Source organism: Chelonia mydas, chromosome 6 (assembly GCF_015237465.2).
Source record: "Chelonia mydas isolate rCheMyd1 chromosome 6, rCheMyd1.pri.v2, whole genome shotgun sequence".
NCBI lineage: Eukaryota > Metazoa > Chordata > Testudines > Cheloniidae > Chelonia > Chelonia mydas.
In genome coordinates this window covers 111,400,639-111,416,930 of record NC_051246.2, presented here as the reverse complement: position 1 = coordinate 111,416,930, position 16,292 = coordinate 111,400,639, and the positions used below count along the sequence as shown (strand labels likewise).

General features: G+C 42.8%; 1 protein-coding gene across 1 annotated transcript in view; it reads right to left on the bottom strand.

The window, feature by feature from the left end:
* LOC102945789 (cytoplasmic dynein 1 heavy chain 1-like) overlaps nucleotides 1–16,292 on the bottom strand; it is a 99,644-nt gene that overhangs the window by 26,265 nt on the left and 57,087 nt on the right. The window contains 19 exon segments of the mRNA XM_037900961.2: nucleotides 157–310; nucleotides 855–982; nucleotides 1,158–1,370; nucleotides 4,187–4,402; nucleotides 5,566–5,683; nucleotides 6,415–6,610; nucleotides 7,672–7,792; nucleotides 7,878–7,997; nucleotides 8,102–8,275; nucleotides 8,450–8,654; nucleotides 8,800–9,014; nucleotides 9,099–9,260; nucleotides 9,420–9,534; nucleotides 9,857–9,990; nucleotides 11,540–11,669; nucleotides 12,012–12,175; nucleotides 12,394–12,559; nucleotides 15,729–15,850; nucleotides 15,933–16,139. Of these exon segments, the coding sequence (XP_037756889.1) occupies nucleotides 157–310; nucleotides 855–982; nucleotides 1,158–1,370; nucleotides 4,187–4,402; nucleotides 5,566–5,683; nucleotides 6,415–6,610; nucleotides 7,672–7,792; nucleotides 7,878–7,997; nucleotides 8,102–8,275; nucleotides 8,450–8,654; nucleotides 8,800–9,014; nucleotides 9,099–9,260; nucleotides 9,420–9,534; nucleotides 9,857–9,990; nucleotides 11,540–11,669; nucleotides 12,012–12,175; nucleotides 12,394–12,559; nucleotides 15,729–15,850; nucleotides 15,933–16,139 (3,060 nt within the window).

Sequence of the window (16,292 nt, the reverse complement as noted above, 5' to 3'; positions counted from 1 at the left end):
GTCTACACAAGGACCTTCATTTATTTAATTCCTGAAAAGCACAGAATTGCCAGAGTAGCAATAAAACTAAGCCCCAGCAAGTGAAGATTTCAAGTGTACTTCCTGGGAAATGTAACCACAATTTTTTTTTCTAATTTATGTAAACAAGAGACTAACCTGGATGAGTAGAGGGTTACCAAATCTCAATGCACTTTCCAAGTTCTTTCTGAAAGCATCATCCAAAAAGCTAGTACGAGTGATCTTACGGTCCTTGTATTCATTCATAATGAATTCTGTGGCTTGTCCAGAAGGATCAATGATCAGTGGATACCTAAGTTAGTGAAAAAATATTTCCATCATATGACTGATTTAAGGCTTCCGATACAAGGCATTTAGTCCACTCAGGTTGAGTTAATATTCTAAATCTTTTTTGGAGAATGTGGGCTCATGAAATGGAATATGGAGGATCACTGTCATTGTTTGGAGAAGATAACAGTTAATGATCTAACTAGATACAACTACCCAAAGGATACTTTAATGTTTCAGTCAATACAGACTGATTAACAGCTTCAGTTTGAGCTAAGTTGGTATAATAGTGAAGTACACTAAAAATGCAAGTTGTTTTGCTTACAAAACACAATGGAAGGAGATTATTAAGACTTGAATTTAATTTGCTATCATGGGTACTATGTAGATGCCAGACAGCGCTCAAAATCTCTCAAAGCATTTATATTCAGTTTGATGATAAAGTTTCAATCAAGTTTTCCTTTTGATAGGTGTGTGCAAATTCCATTGACTTCAGTGGGAGTTCTGTGCACCGATCCATTGTTAAGTTTATCCCCACGCATTCTGTACTTATTGTACAAATGAAGTACCTATTAAACTGCTTAAGCATGATAGCGTTTTCTGTGCACAGGTCATCTGCAGGTAGAGAACTTGCTTGCCAGCGAAGACGCTCATCTGCATTGGAAAGGTATTCTGTCCTTGCAATGTCTGTACGGAACTGTAGAGTAAAACATTATTATTATTTGCCCAAAGAGAGCCCAAAGTTTGATCAAATTTGATCTTTATCTTTTGTAAACACCTTGTGATTTCTCATTTATGAAGCAGTAACTCATTACAATAAATGTTAACACCTGTGGTAGTCATGATATTAGTAATTGTGGATCAATCTTTACCTGGATATTTGCTTGCTGCAAGTGATGGGACCATGTAGTGAACAGGTTCTGTCGCATCTGCTGATCAAAGTAACCAGCATAAGCAATAAAAGCCCCTGAAAGCAAACAGTCTCCTGCAATAGCAGACATCTGGTTCTTGAAGGTTTCACTTGTCTTCTCCCATCTTTCACGTTCGGCAGACAGACTTTTCAAGAGAGCTGTGCTACGGTTTACCTAGAAATTAAGGAATGGTCAATATAATATATATCTTTATTCAAAATGAAGGCTCCCATAATTATCGCATTTGCAACCTATATGGAGAAACAAGTTTGCCCAACACACCAGCCTTTGGAACCAAATTTTCAGAATTACGTATGTCCAGAAAACAACTATGAGTGCATGTACAACTCTGGAAGTTTGGTTGTTAGTATTCTTGGGCTGTGAATTTTACAGTTCTGGTAGTGGAAAGGGACAGAAGGGTTGCAAGCATTTTGGAGAACAGGATTAGAATTCAAAATGACCTTGACAAATTGGAGAATTGATCTGAATTCAACAAGTGAAATTCAGGAATGGGGAAGGAGAATAAAATCAAATGCAAAACAACTGCAGAACAGGGAATAACTGGCTAGGACAGGGGTGGCCAACCTGAGCCTGAGAAGGAGCCAGAATTTACCAATGTACATTGCCAAAGAGCCACAGTAATACATCAGCAGGCCCCCGGCCCCCATGAGCTCTCCCCCTACCCCCCGCTCCCAGTGCCTCCTGCCCACTGGCAGTCCTGTGGATCAGCGCCTCCCCGATCAGCTGTTTTGTGGCATGCAGGAGGCTCTGGGGGAGAGGGGCAAGGAGTGAGGGCACGGCAGGCTCAGAGGAGGGGGTGGGAATGGATGAAGTGGGGGCAGGGCCTGTGGCGGAGCCAGGGGTTAAGCAGTGAGCACCCCCTGACACACTGGAAAGTTGGCGCCTGTAGCTCCAGGCCCGGAGTTGGTGCCTATACAAGGAGCCGCATATTAACTTCTGAAGAGCCACATGGGGCTCCGCAGCTACAAGTTGGCCACCCCTGGGCTAGGATCTAGCTCAGAGGTGGGCAAACTATGGCCTGCGGGCCACATCTGGCCCACGGGACCGTCCTGCCCGGCCCCCGAGCTCTGCTGTTCCCACTCCCCCACAGCCACCTCCCCTGCTGTTCCCACTCCCCCACAGCCACGCCGCCAGCGCTCTGGGCGGCAGGGTTGCGCGCTCCTCCAGGACAGCATATCTGGCTCCAGCCAGGTGGCGCAGCTTCCAGACATATTGCTCTGAGCAGCATGGTAAGGGTGCCAGGGCTCGGGACCAGGGGATAAGGGGCAGGGGTTCCCGGGGGGCAGTCAGGGGACAGGGAATAGGGGGTGGTTGGATAAGTGTGGGAGTTCCGGGGGGCCTGTCAGGGGGCGGAGGTATGGATAGGGGTTGGGGCAGTCAGGGGACAGGGAGCGGGGGTGGGGGTTGGATAGGGGGTGAGGTCCTGTGGGGGCGGTTAGGGGGCAGGGTTGTGGATAGGGGGCGGGGCAGTCCGGAGAAGGGGGGTTGGATAGAGGGTGGGGTCCCAGGGGGGGCAGTTAGGGGCGGGGGGGTCCCGGGCGGGGGCGGTCAGGGGACAAGGAGCAGGGGGGTTGGATGTGTAGGGGATTCTGAGCGGGGCAGTCAGGGAGCAGGAAGTGGGAGGGGGTCGGCTGTTTGGGGAGGCACAGCCTTCCCTACCCAGCCCTCCATACAGTTTTGCAACCCCGATGTGGCCCTTGGGCCAAAAAGTTTGCCCACCCCGATCTAGCTGGCTAGGCTGAAGAGGATCTGGGGGTTATAGTGGATCACAAACTGAGCCTGAGTGAACAATGTGATGGAGCTGCAAAAACAGCTACTATTCTGGAACGTATTAACAGGAGTGTTTTAAGTAAGACACGAGAGGTACTGGTCCCAATCTATATAGCAATCAGGGCTCAGCTGGATTACTGTGTCCAGTTCTGGATACCACACTTCAGGAAAGATGTGGACAGGTTGGAGAGTTTCCAGAGAAGGACAACAAAAATGATTATATGTTTAGAAAACCTGACCTACGGGAAAAGATTAAAAAATTGGGCATGTTTAGTCTCGAGAAAAGACAACCACGGGGAGAGTCTTCCAATATGTTAAGCGCTGTTCTAAAGAGGACTGATCAATGTCCATTTAAGGTAGGATGAGAAGTAAGGGGTTTAATCTGCAGCAAGGGAAATAGAGATTAGATATGAGGAAAAGCTTTCCAACTACAAGGAGTAGTTAAGCACTGGAATAGGCTTCCAAGGGAGATTGTGAAATTCCCATCATTGGACGTTTTAAAAAACAGATTGGACAGACACCTGTCAAGGATGAACTAGGTTTATTTTACCTTGCTGCAGCACAGGGGGCTGGACTCGAGTTCCCTTTCAGCCCTACATTTCTATGATTCCATCAGTGCAGCTCAAGGAACCAAAAAATAAGAGGACATTTTTATGGACTGTTTGATCTGACTTCACTAGTCTTGTCTGAAGGGAACATTAATATAACAGTTACCCTGCAAGATAGTTTTAAAATATGAGAAAAGGCAGACACTCAACTTTTTGTTAAAAGCATTAAGTAATCAAAATTCATCTGAAACACATTTGAGACTTACAGAATTGATCAGTCTAATGGGTGAATTTTGTGCTTGTGAAAAAGGATTGGTTTTACCTATGCTAGCTTTCCTTGGTTTTGAGTAACATCCCACCTGCTAGCCTCGTCCTGATCAGACAGATTGCCAACTTAATTGGGTGGCCAGCATGAGGCAGTGACTGGAAGAGTAATCCTCACTCTGGTCTGTTTATCAATGGTCTGCAAAGCTCTTTGTAAAAAGTCCAAAGGATGAAACATACTGAAAGACAAACTGTTGTGTAGAGAGGCCATTAAAGCCTTTTGTTTTAGAAAGGTATACAGAATGTTTGAAAGCCACTACTCCCACCCCCTGAAACATCAAAGAGAAGTCAATAAAATGGACAAAAAGGTACATTACGTATTCTCACTTTTGCTTCAACTGCAGTCAGGTCTGCCTTAATTGCTTGAGCCTCTGAAATCAGCACTGCATACTCTTCCTTGTAGCGAGCAATACTGGCCTCGAGATCACGAATCATCTGTTCTACCTCATTAGCTTTCTGTTGATTGTCTTTGGCATCATCCTCCAGTTTCTGTAGTTCATTGCGGAGAGGTTCTACTCGTTTCAACATATCCACATAATTCAGCTGTGAAACATGTAAACGGTCAGTTCTAGATACTTTCTAGAATGGAATTTACCACGTGACTTCGGACCATGTAAATCAGCAAGCATAATTTTTTATGGATTGAGGGCACCCCTCAGGATTTTAGGTATTCAGGATTTCATTTTAAAAAGTTTAATTTTCTAGTCTTCTACTTAAACTGATTCACTATTCTGAGTCTGCAGGTGGCCTGAAACAGCCAAGAGGTGTGGACTGCACTATTCATCTCACTGAAGTGAGACTGAAGTTCTTTGGGAAGCCTCCAGATTTTGATCAAATTTCAAATTAAATCATGCAGTGCAGAGATAATTGCCTGTGATGCCAGAGCTCTCTCTCAGGGCGTGTAGGATGAAGGCAGGGGAGACACTGCAATGAGTCTGGAAGGCTAGAAGAGGGAAACTTACCCTTTGGGGGTAAATATCAAATTAGTGTTTCCTTTTCCCTGCACACTGGGATTAGCCTGCCCCTGCCCCCACTGAAGGAGCCCTCCTGTTTTCCCATAACAGCACTCTACTCAAGCTTCTAAAATCCCACCTGTAAACCCTCGGCCAAAGTCGACACCCACAAATAACCAACCTGGGCTTTGGATAGGGCTCGATGAGATGCTGTCTGTGCTTGCCATTGACATTACTTCAGAGCTAGATGCCCTCCCCTCAGTAAGACACGATCACACTGCTCTACAACATTCCCCACCCTTGTCAGGTGGGAGAAATGAGATCAAACCAGGCAACAAAATCTGGTCTGTGTGTACACAAAACTGGCTACAGAGCAAAAAGACCAGCCATTACTCACGATTATTAAAACAGATATTTTCAATGGTCTTTTGAAAAAGTAAGTTGTAGGGTTGCAATCATTACATACAAGTTCTTATGAAATGTACTGCAGGATCCTGTTAGTCATGGAACAGTTAACCGAGTATTCAAGAACACTCAACACCTTACTCTGCACGTTCACTTGAGACCAATTTCTGTTTTTACCTACAATAGCAAGCTAGACAAGATGCCACAGATCTTTGAGTGATGGAATCTGTGGATTCTGAGTCCTTGCATATTTCCAGCACTGTAGAACTAGTACCGATCACTAGGTGTTTGATTTCCCACATAACACTGAAGCATTCTACATTGGCGTATCTACTGCAGAAGAGTTACCTGTGCAATTGCCCATTTTACCATGGGGCCACACGCTAAGGATGCTCGGTTTACGATTTCGTAATTGTAACTTGGATTTGACATATAATTCTTCTTCATCTTTTCCCAGATGGAGTCACTGCAAAAGAAGAGGTACCCTGTGTGCTTAACACAGCATGTGTGCAAGTGTTCAATCTGTCAGCGCAGAGTTACTGAGAGGAAATTGCCCCTTTACTACAGTAGATAAACTAAAACTAATACCTGAGATCTTCAGTATTAAAGTTGACAATGCTGCTGATGAAATTATCTCTGAGAATAACTGGTCTGATCTTTTTCCAGTCATTTGTCTCCTCACCCAACAAGAGACAGATTGATTCTAAAGTCAGTTTTACTGCAGCAGGAGGGTTGGCCATTGCTCTTACTTCAACAAGATGCTGCTTCCTTATAGAGCTCACAGCTATTAAGGGGACAAAAAGGGTATTTTCAGGGATTTAAGGCTACTGCTGGGAAATAATGAAAGAAATTTAAATTCAATTACTGGGAATAGTCTATATCCCAGTGCTCTGATGCCAGTATGTGTTACTCAGACTATACTTTAAAATTTATTTTAAGAGCAAAATTTAGCCCTGAGATGCACATCTTCTCCCTGATAGATCATCTTCATGAATATATGACAGAGTTTGATATTTTGTTCACCGCATAAAAGGTGGAGATTCTGCATATGCATATGAGATGAATTCTGCTTTTTGTGAGGTAGAAAACAAGCCCTAACATCACCAATTGTGACTACTAGTAAGATTTCTATTGTGAAAATCTTGTGAACAATTTCTTTCTATTCCCAGCAGTAGCTTGGTACCTGCAATTATTCACCTGATCTCCTCAGCAGAAAAGTTTACAATAGTTGGAATGAAGTTTTCCCTCAAAATGATGGAACGTATCTATTTCCAGTCAGTTGTACTTTCACCCAGTAGTAGACATATGGACTCTAGTGCTAGCTTCACTGCTGCAGGTGGGTTGGCCATAGAATGGACCTCTACCAGATGCTGCTTCTTTATTGATTTTACAGCTAATCACAGTGGTCAAGCCAGATCGAGCAGAAGAAAGGAAGGGTATCGATTGGGGAGAAAATGGAAGAAAAGACAGCAAAATAGTAAGACAGGAATTAGCAAATATTCATTGAGATTGTTGAGAGATTTTTAAGCTTCAGGTCATATCTAAAATGAATTAAACCTCTCTTGTAAAAACCAAATGCTTTCCACATTTTGAAAACCCTCCACCAGTATTCTCACTTGAGTGACAGCAAGCTGAACTATCAGAAGCCTCCAAGCACTACTACAAGAGCAAGAGTTTGCACCTGGCAGCTATGTTGAGTTCACAAGTTAAGGAGCCTAAAAACAAGGCTATGCCTCTACAGTGAGTGACTGTATACCTAAGCAAATGGTGAGTTAGAAGTCCTTCCTCCTCTTACACAACCCACTGATAAGCCATTGTAACTAACTCTTGAGTAAATAAGTTGTAGATAGTATTTCCATTCATGATACTTATATAGCGTTTATTAAATCACTAATTCCATGAACTGGACACTGCTATCTCTTAAGAGGCAGCACCAGCAGAGACAGAACACATTAGGGGCTTGTCTAGAAAACAGTGAGCAATAAGCTGGGGTGTAAGTGCACAACAAGCTAGTGTGCTGTAGACTAACTAACTATGTGGACCATACTAGTGCACACCAGAAATTTCCTAGTGTTTGCTGACCTACTCCTGTTTCAGGAGTTCCTATTTTAATGTGGCCTGGTATACTAAAAGATAGTAAGTAAGTAAATCTAGCAAAGCTTGACAAAAAACAGTGAACCATTAAGACACTTTATTGCTCAAAGTTTAATAAAAATACGGCTTAGAATGCAAGTCTACAGTAGCAATAATGGGAAGTTTGGAAGCTCAGTAGTGCTAGTGAACTATTTTATTTCTACTGCTTCCACACTAACGATTAAGATACTGCTGATAAAGGGAAGGACCCAAAGTTCACTGAAGCAAATGGAAGCACTCCCACTGACTTCAAGAGCCTTTGGATCAGCCCCAAACCCCTAAAGGCAGGCATGCTGTAGTTATTTGTCAGTGCTGACTTACCATTCTGAGCTTCAATGACAGCAGGCTCGACTTTGTCTAGATCCTCCTTCACCCTCATTTGCTTATCTGTAATTACTTTTTGCTGTTTGTGTAGCTGCTCTTGAATGTCTTGGCTCATAACCTAAGAGAAAGATTGTGCAACCTGTAAGATGTTATTTCTGAATATACTGCACATGTACAAAAGGTAAAGAAAGCTTTGATTTCACCTTTTTCTTCTCAGCTTGTTGCTGATGCTCCACCATTTTTTTCAGCTTGTCATTAGCTGCTGCATTCTTTACTTCCAGCTCCTGGCTCTTTATTCTCAAGTCCCTACGCAGTTCTTCCACCTGTCATGAATTGTAAGATTAGAGTCTATACAGACTAAACTCAGTTTTAAAATGTTTTAATAGCTCTAATTTTATTTTAAAAAGCAAAGTTTAAAGGTATGTACCTGGTCAACAGTTTCCTTGATCTTTCGAAGACCAACATTCAAATGCATCTGCTGTTCCTCCAGCTCACTCCTTTTCTCATTGAACAAGTTGACATAATGGTTGAGGAAGTCCAAGTAGTGACGTGGTGTGATGGCCATAGTTCTGCCTCCCCGTTTTGCTAGACGAGCGTTAGCCTTTCCAAAGGAAAAGGATTTTGTCAAAAGTTTGTATACGTAAAACATTAGGATTATATAATATCTAGATTTTTTTAAACTCAATATTGTCACAGGGGCAACATTGTTTTACTGAACTTATGTCAGTCCACTAGAACACGGCACTAGAGATCCGAGTAGCATGGCAGAACTCACCTGATGAAGGGTCTGATGAACAAATACACAGCTATTTACAACAGCTTCCCGATGTGATGGCGGTTGTGGTAACTTGTCATACACAACTGGCATATAGTCTGGCACAATGTAGTTTGGCTTCTCCAGATCCATTTTGCTTGTAAACTCTTTGCCAACTTGGTACAGTGCTTCAGCTGACCAGTCTCCAAACCAGTTCAAGACACACCTGCAGACAGGACAGGACAGACATTAAAGCCTCCAAAATTTCTTTTTTTAAGAGGGTATTAACAATATTCTTAATTAAAAAAGACAGACACAAAGTGTTAAGATACTTTGTTGTAGTTAGTTCCCAAACACAGTAAGTTAATTACCTGTTGAAGAGAGCTGGAGAAGTAGCTGCTCTGTCCTTCAGGCCCTCAGAAGATGGGTTCATGGTGAACACAACATGGAGATTGCGAATAACTTGACTGGTGAACCATTTGTACAATTCTTCATGGGAATCTAGCATTAAACCTTCTTTCTGTGCTCCTTCTTTACATTGAGTCATAAGGGTGGCATATTCATCTCCTTCAAAGAGACCAGGAACCTAATCCAGGAAATAAGTATATTTTTCTTAAAGGCTTGATTTTCCCTGCATAACTGCTGCTTTATACACATTTACTCAAGTTACCTCTCCATTGGCCAGAAGAGTATTCATTCTCTCCAGGAATCCAGAACCCAGTACATTTGACTCATCCATTATAAATGCTATTTTCTCATTCTTGCAGCCAGAGCGTCTTAAGACCATTCTCAGATCTTCATCAAAGTCTTCACCTGTGTATTTTCTATGAACCTATAAAGATTTAGCAATAGTTACTGATCTTTTTTAGCCCTTATCCTCCCTCACAATGACTTATGTTTATACATTTATCTTACCAAAGATAGAATATCTGTAAGACAACTGCAAGCTTTAACAGTCAGTTTTTTTGTTGAGTGATTGAACTAAACCAACCTTTATTTGGTAAACACTTAAACCATTCATCCAAGCCACAAATCGTGAGAGAGTAGTTTTCCCTGCTCCACTAACTCCAATGAGAAGCAAATGACCCTGAGGCTGGCGGAAGATTCTGAAAGAGATTGGTACTTCAAGTAAATTTATTGCTTGATAAATTGTGAATTAGCCACCACATTTCCAAACCTCCTTTCCTTGCAAACTTAACCTGTATTTTTTTTTTAATACTGTGACCGGTTCGGGGGTACACTGAAGTGACCATTGTCAATATTTCTCAGTCTACTGCTATAATTCCAACCTTGCAGTGCCCCCTTTACAGAATGCCTCTCCCAAGGAGAACACCAGAACAAACTGGTGCTCCATTCTGGACTAGTCTGAATACAGATTTGTTTTATAATTCAAACCAGACAAACCCAGGAGTTGGAAATTCAGCTTACCGGTCAATTCTTAGCACATGATCCAAAACTTCATTGAACAGCACTAGTGGCACATCAAGTTCTTCCTCATAAAACACTTTCAGCCTGGCTTTTACATAGTCTCTCAGCTCTTCCTGATCCACTGGGATATAATCCTAGAATAAGGAGGCCAAAATGTAAGCAAGAGATCTAACCATTCAGAATTTAAGATTAAGGGAGAGATTATCCAGCACAGAGGGGTCAGCAGGGTGAGAAAGGGGCTGGAGCGACAAATTCCCAACTCAAGAATTGAGGAGCATCGCCACAGGGACCCCCTCAGACTCTGATGTAGCACGTGCCACGGGCAGGGCATGTAATGTTACATGCCACGGCAGCAGTGCTGCCCAGAATTTCTGCAGGCATCTGGGAAGTGGCTTGCACAATTTAGACAGCCCATTAAGACTCAAAGCTACCTTAGTCCCCACCCCACTCTCCTTTGGCTATGAGTTCTGTGCTGTGCCTCTGAGCAGCACAGTTCAGACTTTCACTTTAAGTTGAAAAACTAGTTTCCACACCAGCTCAGATGCAGCACTAAAATCTGATGCATTTTCTATTTGTACATCATGTCTGCAGAGCCACTGTAATGTAAGGCATTTAAAAGGACCTACTGATTACTTTAAGAGGCAATATAAGTCAGTATATTCATAGGTGCCAGAAAATTCCCAGGTAGATAGGTATTTGTGCTCCTCCTTGGCACTTTTACCATCACTGCAAATTCCTGATTTGAACACACATATGGCTCAACTGGTTTGAGTTACGTTATCTAATACAGGGTGCATGTATGTTAAATGCATTTTCATAAGTCTAAACAGACAGGAGAGCATTTAGCCAGCAGGCACAGAAGTAGATTTATGAATACCTGCTTGGACACTGAAAAGCAAACCCTAAAACATTCAGAGCAACGAGCTTTACAACCACATATTAGCATTACACAATTGTTTCTTGAAGTCAGCTGCAACAGTTGAGGTCATATAAAGGATTGGTTGGGGGGCCATGAACAGTTTATTGATCAGACACTAATGTTTGTTATGAGATGACTATAGGCATTTATTGTTCTGAAAGCATACAGCTAGATAGAAGATTGAGTATGCTTGTACTCCACAATCATACCACCTTGGGTCATACCTCAGATCAAGCTACACAATGATCTGACTAACACCACTTGGGAGACCCAGGATGCTAGGAAGTGAAGCTTGTGACTCAGTGGGTGGCACTTCTCCTTTGAGTCATTAGTTAGCCAGTGTGGTTACGGACACCACTGGCTTATTTGTTAAATAAACCAAAAAGACAACCTACATCTCCTAACTGCACTAGTCCAAGACCCCAGGATACTTTCTGGGATTGTTACCCTTGGTATTCTAGAGGTGTCCCTGTTTGGGTATATGCTCTGCCTTCAAATTCACAGTTCTACTCCCTTGATACCCAGATAGATTCTGCTGTGTGCTGGATACCCATCATGGCATGCTGCATCAAATGTGTTTGTTTACTAAGTCCAAATGGTTAGCAATCCTTATTGTCAACGGTAAATCCTATCATAGCATGGACTGTGCTTAGTACGCTAGAACGAGTGCTGCCTAAGAGAAGTGATGGGCAAAGATTCACTCTCTTAATAGGATACTTATTGTCTGCAATAGTCAAGGCTTCGATTGAGATATCCCTCTTTACCTTTGACAGCCAATTGCTGTACAAGATGGGTCTGCTCATAGCTTTCTCTTTGTCTATGTTGGGGAAATGTTTCAGAGCTACCATATCAATGTTTTCATCAGTCCAACGTCTCTCCTCATCTTCCACAAGTCTAGTTAGAGAGAAAGACAGTTACAAGCAAGCATGCAACACCTATTAAAAACAGATATATGTGAAGGACACGCTAAGTACTATAAATAGCAAATTAAGGCAAAGGATAATACTATTGTAAATATGAGTCAGTTCTATCTACTTGCAACTACTTAGCAATCCAACAGACACTTACTTCTCTTGCCCTGAGCTTAGAGGACTAGATTTCAAATCCACAAAAATATTATTCTTCATATTTTGGTTATGTGTATAAGCCTTTGAAGGTGGCACTTATTTTATGAACTTAAACTTTTGTTCATTTCTACAATTTGTACTTTTAATACTATTTCCATAGTTTCTTTACCTGTCTTGGAAGAGACGCAAGGCTTCGTGTGCCCAAATCCTAATAAGGCCTTCAACAGGTAAGGTTTCTAATGGTCTTAAGGCTTCAAAGATACCTATCACCCATCGAGTCATTTCACGAGGTGAATAGACGTAGTGTGGTTGTGTCTCCTGGGTGAACCTTTCCTAAAATTCAAAACACTGGGTTTAGTATCTAATGGGATAAAGTTGTGCAACAATAATTTACATACAAACAATGCTTCTCATGCCCCTATCTCACAACTGCTAATAAAAACAGGGTAAGCAGGCCAAGACAAAAAGCACTGGGATTTATCTAAAGTGGCACAGTAACAAGGAAAAAGGACTAGTCAGCAGAAGTTGGGATAGTGTGTAGAGCATGTTACCTGTGACATTGTGTAGAACTCTACCATGGCAGCAGTAAGAGGTTCTACATATGCGCGGAGCGATGGGATAAGCCTCAGCATTGCACGATTGAATGTTCCATATATCTGAGTAAGAGAAGCTGGTCCAGGATAGTCCACATACACCACAGGGACGTGGCGTAAAAATCTGAAAGAGGTCCAATAGCTTAGTGTTCATACCAGGAAAGACTTCATCCAAGTCAGCTAGACTAGACCTGACTGATCTATTTTCAATATTCAAAACAACTGCCATCCTTGGTGGAGATTTCATCTCAAATTAAGCCACTAAAAGTCAAAGTAGGAGAGTCAGTTACTGACTTGTACTCTGCAATATCACATCATATTGGTTCGTTTCTGACCCAAGCTGCTTGTTTCATAGGGTAAAAATAACTATTAATTTCACAACAGCATTCTCAGCCTCTGAAATGAGTGATGTTCAGCACTCACATTAGCCACCACCCTGCTGGCTAACACAAAGTCCTCTTTGAAGTACAGGGATGTGAATGGAGTACAGTCTGTGTTGTTCATAGATTCTAAGGCCAGAAGAAATCTTTCTAACCTCCCATATAACACAGGCGGTAGAACTTCCTCAAAATAATTCCCAGGGCATCTTTTAGAAAAAAATGCTACTATCTTGATTCATAGGCACCAACTTCTCCTAGCGCCGGTGGGTGCGTGACCCCCCCTCCCTGACCCATGCCTGCCCCACCTCCTCCTGCCCCTGCCCCACCCCCATTTCAACCCCTTCCCTAAAGTCCCCGCCCCGACTCCTCCCCCATTGGACTCCTTCCCCAAATTCCCGCCCTGGCCCCGCCTCTTCCCCGCATCCTCCCCTGAGCGCGCCGCATTCCCGCTCCTCCCCCCTCCCTCGCACAGCTTGTTACGCTGAGAAACAGCTGTTTTGCCACAGCAAGTGCTGGGGGGAGAAGCGGGGCATGGCGCACTCAGGGGAGGAGGTGGAGGTGAGGTGAGCTGGGGCGGGGAGCTTGGCTGCTGTGGCAATTTTTCCCTGTGGGTACTCCAGCCCTGGAGCACTCATGGAGTCGGCGCCTATGTCTCGATTTAAAAATTGTGAACGATGCAGAATCCACCCTCGGTAAGTTATTCCAATGGGTAACTACTTTCACTGTTAAAAATGTATGCCTTGTTTCCAGTCTGAATTTGTCTAGCTTCAGTCTAGCAAAGAAAGGTATAACATGATCCAGTGGCTGGAAGCTGAAGAGCCCATTATTAAATATTTGTTCCCTATGTAGATACTGTGACAGGGTCAGGCCAGATGCCTACAGGAGACTGATAGAAGGTAGATATATTAGCCCCAGATTAAGCAGGTCCCTTTCCCCTGAGTAAGATAATGGGCTGTTCCAGAACAATCAGGAAGTTTCTGGAACCAATTAAGAAGCTACCAGAATCAATTAGGACAGGCAGGCTAATCAGGGCACCTGGTTTTAAAAAGGACCTCACTTCAGTTAGTGATGTGTGTGCGAGGAGCTGGGAGCAAGAGGCACGCAAGAAGCTGAGAGTGAGAAGGTGTACTGCTGGAGGAATGAGGAGTACAAGCATTATCATACATCAGGAGGAAGGTCCTGTGGTGAGGATAAAGAAGGAATTGGGAGGAGGCCATGGGGAAGTAGCCCAGAGAGTTGTAGCAGTCACACAGTTGTTACAGGAGACACCTTAGACAGCTGCAATCCACAGGGCCCTGGGCTGGAATCCAGAGTAGAGGGCAGGCCCAGGTTCCCCCCATCCCCTTCAACTCCCTATTTGATACAAGAGGAGGTGACCTCGACCGTGGGTTCCACCAGAGGGGAAGGTTCCTGGCCTAGCCCCCGACCCACTAGTTGGGTCAGCAGAGACTGCAGGGATTGTTCTCCTCCCTTTCCCCATGCTGGCAAGTGATGAGGTTAGCTGAGTGAATGGCAGGTTTGAGCCACTAGCAAAAGTGGCCAAACTGAGGGCTGCTGTGAATCGCTGAGGCGAGCAAATCCGCCAATAAGCGCAGGACCCCCCAAGGCAGAGGAGGAACTTTGTCACAGTACTTACAGACTAATCAAGTCCCTCCTTAACCTATTCTTTGTTAAACTAAATAGCTTGAGCATTTTGAGTCCATCATTATAAAAGCAGGTTTTCTAATCCTTTATCATTCTTGTGGCCCTTCTCTGAACTCTCTTCAATTTGTCCACATCTTTCTTGAATTGTGAGCATCAGAACTGGACACAGATTCACAGTGGTCACATCAATGCCACAGTGGCCACACAGCAGTGGTCACATGAGTGCCAAATACAGAGATCAAATAAACCTCTTTATTCCTATTTGTGATCTTCATTTAAGCATCCTAGGATTGCATTAGCTCTTTTGGCCACAGTGTTACATGTTCAGCGGGGAGCTCAAGTTCAACTGATTATCCACCATGATCCCCAAACCTCTCTCAGGACAGAGTCCCCCAGCCTGTAAGTATGGCCAAGATGTATGTATTTACATTTAGCTTTATTAAAATGCATATTAACTGCTTGCGCCAAGTTTACCAAGTGACACAGATTGCTGTGAATCAGTGACCTGTCCTCATCATTATTTACCATCCTCCCATTTTTAGGTCCTCTGCAAACAATCAGTGATGATTTTGTTCTCTTCTAGGTAATTGATAAAGATGTTAAATATCATATGGTCAAGAATCAGGCCCTGCGCAACCCTACTGGAAACAAGCCCACTCAATAATGGCTCCCAGTTAACAGTTACATTTTGAGACTTATCAGTTAGCCAGTTTTTAATCCATTTAATGTGTGCCATGAAACTTTTATATCATTCTAGTTTTTTGTGTGTTTTTTTAAATCAAGTTGTCGTGCAATACCAAGTCAAATGCCTTACCTAAGTGAGTATATTATGTCAACGCTATTACCTTTATCAACTAAATTTGCAATCTCATCAAAAACAACAAAGTTAGTTTGACAGGATCTATTCTCCATAAACCCATGTTGATTTGTATTAGTTACATTGCCCTCTATTAACTGTTTAACAATCAAGTCCTGTATCAGCCACTCCATTATTCTGGCTGGGATCTAGATCATCCCATTTACCCTTTTTAAAAACTGGCATTTTAGCAGCTTTCTTCCAGTCTTCGGAACTTCCAGTGCTCCAAGACTTATTGAAGATCAACAGGAGCCTGATGGACTGTTAATGAACAGCTCATTTGGATGCAAGGTATTTTTAAACCAATATTTGATGCTACAAAAACTGGATTCCAATATTAGAATGTAAAGGAATCAGATACTCCATTTTGCAGATCAGTACTATAGTTTTAGTAGCTTCAGAATAGTATTTACCTATGTGAAAGTGGTTTCCTTCCAGGATCGGTAGGGGAGTTACAAGCTCCAACAATCTGAATCCTCTCTAATTTCACCCAGGTCTGATCCGATGTATGGTAGAAGCCTCCATGTTCCACCATCTGAATGAGGGAATTGTTTTAATATAAGAAAGTTTCCATAAAAGCATAACAGTAGAATCCTTAGTTTCACAACAAAACAAACCTGTCTAATGAAGGATATGACTCTCTGCGTGCCATACTTATCCATATCTGGCAAGTTGATTTCGTCACAGAACAGCACCAGCCACTTTCCTAGCTGCACAGGAGCCAGCACCACTCCATTAGGTGTACGCCTGTACTCACAGTAATGATCAAAAGTTTTCAAAAGTAGCTCTGGGGTAGTAGCACTAGAGAAGTTAAGTCCAACCACCTTTAAAAAAAAAGGGGGTGAAAGAGGTAAATTCATGAAGACATTTGATATGTTTTAATAGCTTGAAGTCTTAGAACCAAAGTTTCAATAGATTATCATTCCTCAGTAACAAATATATGTTACAATTTGGTCTTCAGATTGAAAATATTTGCT